We start from the raw sequence: 8,311 nt of genomic DNA on the forward strand, positions 1-8,311 counted from the left end.
AGTTGACTTTCATGTAGGGCAGGAGCAATATTTGTTAAGAAGTCCCTGCCAGCAATGTGTCTCATCAGCTCTGTAATATGTGCGAATCTGCTCCAGGCTCTTCATTCCTTTCCCCTGATTGTCTTTTCCTGCACCAAAACCTCCATGCATTGATTACCATGGCTTTATAATAAATCTTGAACGTCAGGTAGGGAGAGTTGTCCTGCCTTTTTTTTTTTTTTTTTTTCCTGCAGTTTTCTTGGCTCTTGCTAGTCCTTTGCTCTTCCATGTAAACTTTGGAATCAGCTTGCTGAATTTTAGTACATACTACTTTGGGAGTTTTGATCTAAATTGCATTTACTGTATAGAATATTTTAAAAATCGACATCTTTAACAAATAAGTCTTTCTATGATTAAATATGTCTCCATTTATTTAGTTCTTCTTTCATGTCTTTTAATTAACTTTTTTTATTGATTCAACTCCACACTTTATTCTAATTTCATTGCTTTTCTCCCTAATGTCCTTTTTCTATTCCAGGAGCCCCTCCAGAACACTATATGACATTTAGTCATGTCTCCTTAGGCTTCTCTAGGCTGTGACCATTTCTCATCCTTTCCTTATTTTGATGACCTTGATAGTTTTGAGTAGTACTGATCAGGCATTTCATAGAATACGTTGCAATTTGGGTTTATCTGGTATTTTTCTCATGGTTAGACTGGGGTTACAGGATTTGGGGAAAAAGACCATGGCACATTATGGCATATCAAGGATGCATGCAATCAGCGTGATTTATCAGGAGGTTAACCTTGATCATCTGTCTGAAATTGTGTTTGTCAACCTTTTCCACTGTAAAGTTACTTTCTTCCCTCCCTTTCCATACTGTACTCTTTGGAAGCAAGTCACTAAATGTATCTCACATTTAAAGGGTAGAGATGCTCCATCTCCTTGAGGGAAGAGTCACTACATAAATTAGTTGGAATGGATTTACTGCTTTCAGGGTAAACACAAATTCCTTACATGGTTTCCAAGGTCTTTCTAATATGGCCCCTCCATATTCAGATTGGACTCTTCTCTCCTTGATCTCTTCTTTCCAGCTATATGGGGCTTTCTATTCTTTCACTTCCTCAAAAGCACCACACTTTTTCTTCACTCTTAGCTTCCCTGCCTCCTCACTTCCCACCCAGAATACTCCCCTGTCATCTCCCCAGTGACCAACTCCTACTCACTTTTCACATTTTGCTTAAATCTCACTTCTTCAGGAAAACTTATTTGATTTCTGTTACAGACTAAATTGCAAACCCCTGCCAAATTCACATGTTGAAGCTATAACTCCTGGAATGACTGTATTTGTAGACAGGGCCTTTAAAGAAGTAATTAATTATTGCCCTAATCCAATATGACTAGTTTCCTTATAAGAAGAGAAACACCAAATAAATGCACACACAGAGAGATGACCATGTGACGGCGCAGCGGGAAGGTGCCCATCTGCAAGCCAAGGAGAGAACACAGAGAGATGACCATGTGACGGCGCAGCGGGAAGGTGCCCGTCTGCAAGCCAAGAAGAGAGGCCTCAGAAGAAACCAAGCCTGCTCACACCCTGGTCTTAGATTTCTAAACTCCAGAACTCTTAAGAAAATAAAGTTTTGTCATTTAAGCCAGCCATTGTCATTACAGCAGCCCTAGCAGACTAATACAACCTCCCAAAGCTGGGTTAGATCCCTACACTTTATAATTCTCTCTGTGTCTCATATTGCACACTTGAAATTACTGTTTAATATCTGTTTTCTCCACTGCACTATTGAAACCATGAAAAGAGGTAATTCTTTGACTGTATTCTCTAGGCCCTACCAACACTCAACACATAGCAAGAGCCCAAGAAGTAAATGTACAGAATCTATATACATGTGGCTATATAAATTTAAATTAATTGAAACAAGCCACATTTCAAACCTGGGCTGCAGCCATAAACACACAGAATCCTAACCACACAGAGTGGAGCTATAAGCCACACTTCAAATACTATCATGTGGCTAGTGGCTACCATAGTGGACAGTGAGGATTATGGAAAATTTTCATCATCACAGAAAGCTCTATTGGACAGCACTGGTATAAATGATATCTGAATGAACTGTGAGTATCCATAAAAGTTAGCCAGGTTAAAAAAAAAGATGAAGAGGCAGTGGGAATGGCAAAGACCCAGTGCAGAGTGTGAAACACAGAGTATGTGTGGGGGAAACAATCAGCAGTTTATTGCTGCTCAAGTGTGAGGTAGGGAGATATGAGAGAGGTAAGGACAAGGTCATGGGAGGACTTAAGTCCTGATGAGAGCTTGGGATTTATTGTGACTGCAAAAGGAATCCAAGCAGAGAAGTGTCTGGGTCAGATTTGCATTTTAGATACATTACTCTGTGGGGAGCATAAACCTGGAGATAGGAAAAACAATCAGGGGGTTGTTGAAATAGTCTGGGTGAGAGGAACCAGAACAAAGGGAGGGTTGGAGAGGATAGCTCTCCAACCAAACTAGATGGCTAATTGGATGCAGGGTTATGAGGTGGGAGGAGTCCCAGATGACTTGTAAATTTCTAGATGGTGGTGTCACCAACTGAGACCAGCAGGTTTTATTTGGGAGGGGGAGGGCAAAGGGGAGGGAAAGAGATGATGCCTCAATTTTGGACACATTTAAGTTTGAGTTATTTGTGGGATACAGTAGGTATGACAGTGATCATAGAGGCAGAGGCTCAGAAAAGAAGGCTAAGTGTCCACGTAGATGTGGGGGTCATGGCCACCACATACTGGTGGCAGGTAAAGCTACATGTTTAGACCAGCTGAAGAGAAAGGCAGCAGTGGGCCAAGGCCAGAGCTCCATGGAACAGCAATCGGGGATGAGCAGGCCCATGAGGCACACAAGGCATTATACATGTATCATTTATGATGCCACCCAAACTAGCTTTAAAACCAGTTGATTCTATAAACCCAGACAATCTGCTAGAAGCAGCAATTTCAACGTATTTCTTGTATTTACTATGGAAGGTCTGTTTGCCTGTTGGTTTGTTTCTATACTCAAACAAGCTCCCTGAACAGGGACTGATAGGTTTGGAAATTCCTGAAAGTGATCTGTGGGATCACAGTACATATTCTTTGAGATCCCACCTGTCTGAGCTTGGGAAAGGACTTTCTCATCTAGAGGGAGAGAAGGGAATGACGATCATAAGCCATCCATGTAATTTGATGGATTCTAAAGGAAAGCCATTTGATTTTGCCTCTGCAGCTCTAAAACAGAAATGGCTCTACTTTAAAACGGGAGGAATCTCACACTGATCAATGAGGCTCTAGACCCTTGAAGGGAACAGCTAGGTTCATTGTCAGTGGGGAAAGAGCAGCTCGTTTTGACCAGATTCCACAAAGAAGGATACAAAATATGGAGGAAAACCATCAGCCTGAATTCCTATCAGAATGTTAACAGTTTCTCTGATACCAATCAACAGCCAGGAAATATGGCCCCGAGGCTATAACTTGCCTCTCAATACCCTTCTGTTTAATTTCAATTACATTTTTTCCCTTAGAGTTACAAACCTGTCAAGCCACCCAGGAACTTAGAGTAATCATTTCCCTTTATCTACTCCACCTCTCTAAAGCAAAAATTAATTTATGATTTACTAGTACTTACTGATTTCATCCACATTTTTAAGAAATTTCTGCAGATCTTTCTCTTGATCAGCATCCATTGTGAACCAGAATCCCTAAGGGATGCAGCATAAATGATGAAATTAATAATAATAAAGCACTAAACAGAATGGTCAGGCTTATTAGCATTCTAAAACTAAGAGCCAAGTGATTATTTGTATGACAGTTTTGTTTATAAATGTCAATGAATAACAGTAGGGTGATCCGTTTCATTCCAACTGCTACTGAAGGCCAAGAGGCACTCATTTATGTGCCGCAATGCTTCCAGAAAGCTTCCAGCCTTCCTTTCAGTGCAGAAAACGCTCTGCAAATAGTTCTTCCAAAGCTAACATCAATCCCGGCGATTTAGGGACCTGGCGTGGAGATGAGGAGAAAGCAGATGACAGGTTGCCAAGGATAGAGAATACACTAACTCCTGACTTTGATCATGACAGGCCGGTCTAGTCAGAAACTTAAATGTGGATGTGTGACAGGTAACAAACTTGGGGCAATTTGCATCCAAATGTCCATACTCGTTTAAAATACGCCTGTGGCTTGTTTCTGAAGAGTGAAGAAAGGGTACAAATTGGCTGAAGGGATTAGAACATGATGTTACCATGCTCACCAGCGTCTCTTCTGCTCTAGGTACCTTAGACATTATTTTATAGTTGTTTTTGTGCGAGAAGGCTCCGTGGTGTACCCAGAGGTACTCAGTGCTTCATCCACAGATCATAAAAATCATCAGAAAGTTTGTTAAATATACAGCTTCCTCAGCCGTAGCCCGAGATTTCGAGTCAGTAAACCCGGGACAGTGCGCGGCCACGAATGTAGATTTTAAACGCTTTCCAGGTGATTCTGATTTACGGCCAGGTTTCATAGTAGTGTAACATGATTCTAACACGTAATCTGCCACGAACAAACTGCGAGTGATTTAATCTGAGTCTGGGTGTCCTTATCTCCACCAGTTACAAGCTGTGTGATTCTGGCTAAAGTCACAACCTCTCTGAGCCTCAGAGTCCTCACCCATACTATGGGAAGGTTAGAGAGAAACCACGAGGACTACTTTGGGGACTGATGTAAAGCACCAGGCATGGGACGAGCGCTCACTGTGAAGCATCCTTACCTATATAAAACGGGGTGGGGTTGCGGCTTATAAACTCAATGATCGGTAGGGTTTCTTCCAGGTCAAATCTTTTCAACTCCCACGGAACAGAGGCCCAGTCCAGTGAATTAACCTGCCCAACGGTATGAGGGTTAGAAAGCAGGCACGCGGGTGCAGGGACAGGAGACAACCCCTGTCTCCCTGGGCATGGATCTCAGGGTCCTCACAGCCTGGCCAGTGCCACCGCCACGCTAGGGTGAGAAGGCCAGAGCCAGGTGACGGCGAAGCGACGCCGCCCTCGGTGTTTCACTCGATAGGGCTGCTGCAGCGGGGACCTCTGCCCGAGCCCCGCGCCGAGCCCGCCCCAGACGCGCGCTGCCCGCCGGGCGCAAAGAGGCCAGGCCGCCCGCACTGTTGCCCGGCAACCGCTCCCCAGCGTCCGTAGGCCCGGGGCCCTCCAAGCAGGTCCCAGACCGCAGCCGAGAACTTCCCATGCTCTGGGGCCCAAAGCAGCGTCCTCTGCTCGGCTCTGAAGGCCAGTCCAGGACCAGCTCCCAGGGGGGATTCCGGGATACCCGCAGCACCAACCTGACTCGCCCAGCTTTGGACCGGAAATGGCGCACCGACTGGCCTAGGCTGGGGCGGGGCCAGGCGCCAGGGGCCCGGGGCGGGACCAAGGGCGGGGTCAAAGGCCGGAGGGCGGGACCGGGGGCGGGCGTGGAGCCGCGATCAACACCCTAGAGTTCTAGCTCCGGAGCGCGCCAAGTTCAAGGCCAAAGTCGAGGTTGGGATGCCCGATGCCTGGCGCGGGGAGACGGAGGAAGCAAAGTGCTGGTCTCTAAAGCAGCGCCTGCTGCTCGCCTTTTTTCCCCTGAAGAGGGGGTGTCTCACTCCCATTAGCTTAATATCCTTGCCCAAAATGTAAAGTCTCCAGTGTACTTGTGAATCTGGTTTTGTTTATTGATAAATGTGTGAGTTAGAAGATTTGCACATTTATCCTTAGGAGAATTATTTGACTAACCTTTTTAATCCTCAGTTTTCTCATCTATGAAATAAAAAATGGCACTTTCTCATAAGGTTTGTGGTTAAAGTTCTGTAATGGCCAGATTCACCTTGCTCACTGCCTAAACAGAGTTGATTTATCAAGACACGGGAATTGCAATAGAGAAAGAGTAATTCACACACAGCTGGCTGTGAGGGATACCGGAGTCTTATTATTACTCAAATCAGTCTCCCTAGCTTTCAGGGATCAGAGTTTTAAAGGATAATTTGGTGGGGTCAGTGAGTCAGGAGTGCTGACTGGAAGGATAGGAGATGAAATCGCAGGGAGTCAAAGCTGCCCTCTTGTGCTGAGTCAGTTCCTAGGTGGGGGCCATAAGACCAGATGAACCATTTTATCCCTCTGGGTGGTGCAAGCTGATCCATCGAGTGCAGTGTCTGCCAAATATCTTAAGCAATGATCTTAGGTTTTACAATAGTTTATGTTATCCCCAGGAGCAATTTGAGGAGGTTTAGAATCTAGCAGCCTCTAGCTGCATGACTCCTAAACCATAATTTATAATTTTGAGGCTCATTTGTTAGTCCCAAAAAGGCAGTCTAATCCCCAGGCAAGAAGGGGGTTTGTTTGGGAAAGAGCTGGTATTGTCTTTGTTTCAAAGCTAAACTATAAACTAAGTTTCTCCCAAAGTTAGTTTGGCCTATGCCTAGGAATGAACAAAGGCAGCTTGCAGATGAGAAGCAAGATGGAGCCAGTCAGGTCAGATCCCTTTCACCACCTCAGTTATAATTTTGCGATGGCGGTTTCAGTGCCTGCTACCTAGTCAGTAGGAACAGGTGGCAGACGACATCCGGAGGATCATGGTAGGGTTTAGAGCAGAATGAGCTAATGGGCACATTCATTCACGCCCCAAATACGTGCACACAGCCCTAAAGAAATTTCAGTCTGTTTTTCTAAACAAAATCTCAGAGTATTATGTGCAGGGTTACCACTGGAGTAAAAAAGCAGGTTTAGGGGAAACTTGAGCTTAAGTTCATGGTCAGAAACACCTGGAACTTCTTGGCAGATGAGTGCTTTATGGAAACCTGTTTGGAAGGGAACAAGGAGCCCCTAGAGATGGAATTCGCCAGAGGGGAGAGGGATCCAGGCATGGCCAGCTAGCTCTAACGTTGATTCCAAGTACAGCATGTTGACTGTCTTGTGGCCTAGACCCCATAGGATGCATGCCTGTGTCCTGTAGAGAACAGAAGAGCTGTTTGACTGAAGTCTCTATGATGTATTTGTCCACATGCCATCCTGCTTGGGTACCCCTCTAATGCAGCAAAACACAAAGGGGCCAGGGATGTTCTACTCCTCTTGGCAGCTGAACAGGTACAGCATCAGCAGAGTGAGTCTTTTCGCTCATCAGCTGCAACAGGAGACTGGGGGTCCCAGCAGGACATGATCACAGTGGCTGTCCCAAGGGACTGAGGTGCCTCAGGAGAAGTAGCAAAGAGTGTAGGTGCCTGGCAGGAGCAAGGACGTTGATGAGCACAGGCCAGGCACACCATAGGGATCCTCAGAAAGATATGGGGTATTTTACAGTGATCTTCCAGCCTATGGGAATGGATGGAGACAAGAACCAGTGATGTTTTGGTTATCACCATTAGTATCATCCCATTTCCCTCTTAGGCCTGTGAGGCCTTGAACACATGAAGGCTATATGCCTATGGTCCCCAAACTCAGGATGTTTCTTATCACTTTGAGGCCAATTGTTCCAAATCACTTACTTCCTATCCTACTACTCTTTTCACTAAACTCCTTTCCTATGTTCCAGAGGTATCTGCCCACAACTGACTGTACCACATAACCATTCATTCACATATTCGTTCAGCAAATGTGAGTGGTCTATAGTGTGCTAGATGCAGTGGAAGGCCCCTGGGGTGCACTTGACAATATTCATCACACGCTAAGTGGTTAAGAGCTGGGGCTCTGGAGCAATTTTGCCGGGTTCAAATCTCACATCTCCACCTATTAGCATTAATTAAAATGTCTTTAAGCACCTACCATGCACCTTCTATTGTGTTAGGTACTGGGGATCATATTCCTCCTCTTTTATTGCTAACACTACTGAAACCATCCTTACAAACTTTATAAAATTAATCAGTGAAGCAGGGAAGGGGAGAAATAAAATAAGCCCAGCTTGCAGCACATTCAGCATGAACCACGAGGTCAGCTTGTTCTCTGGCCTGCTTCTTCACAATTGTTTGGTGTCTGTTATCTCAGAATCACATAGACCTGTTACAAGATTATAGTTCCCCTTAACTGCTCTATAGATAACAACTTGAACATAAAACATTACGTTTTCCACTTGAAATATTCTTTCAGGTCCCGGAAACCAGTGAAATTACTAATGTCAGCTGTTCTGAAGGACCCATTGACACCAGCTGGTCTGAGGGCCCCACTGTGACCCTGTCCTGCTGGCCCCCATCCAGGTCTCCTACTGTAGCTGATCAGAAGCTGACTCACCAAAGAATGCAGTTTCCAAATTCTGATATTTTCATCCCCCTTATCCCACCAATGGACTACC

The 8,311-nt window shown here is 45.0% G+C and overlaps 1 protein-coding gene across 10 annotated transcripts in view; it reads right to left on the reverse strand.

Moving 5' to 3' along the window:
• The window catches only part of TTC12 (tetratricopeptide repeat domain 12), a 51,398-nt gene extending 46,156 nt beyond the window's left edge, over nt 1-5,242 (reverse strand). For 9 of the 10 annotated variants that reach the window (XM_017883153.1, XM_017883154.1, XM_017883158.1 and 6 more), the window contains exons 1-2: nt 4,767-5,242; nt 3,648-3,720 (exon numbers count right to left, since the gene is read on the reverse strand). In XM_017883153.1, coding sequence (XP_017738642.1) covers nt 3,648-3,705 — 58 coding nt within the window. In that variant the 5' untranslated portion in view covers nt 3,706-3,720; nt 4,767-5,242. Of the gene's footprint in view, nt 1-3,647; nt 3,721-4,766 lie in introns of those variants that run through there. The other variant, XM_017883160.1, reaches the window with a different exon arrangement.
• Nucleotides 5,243-8,311: the final 3,069 nt, after the last annotated feature.

Source organism: Rhinopithecus bieti, unplaced genomic scaffold (genome assembly GCF_001698545.2).
Source record: "Rhinopithecus bieti isolate Rb0 unplaced genomic scaffold, ASM169854v2 scaffold_11964, whole genome shotgun sequence".
Classification (NCBI taxonomy): domain Eukaryota; kingdom Metazoa; phylum Chordata; class Mammalia; order Primates; family Cercopithecidae; genus Rhinopithecus; species Rhinopithecus bieti.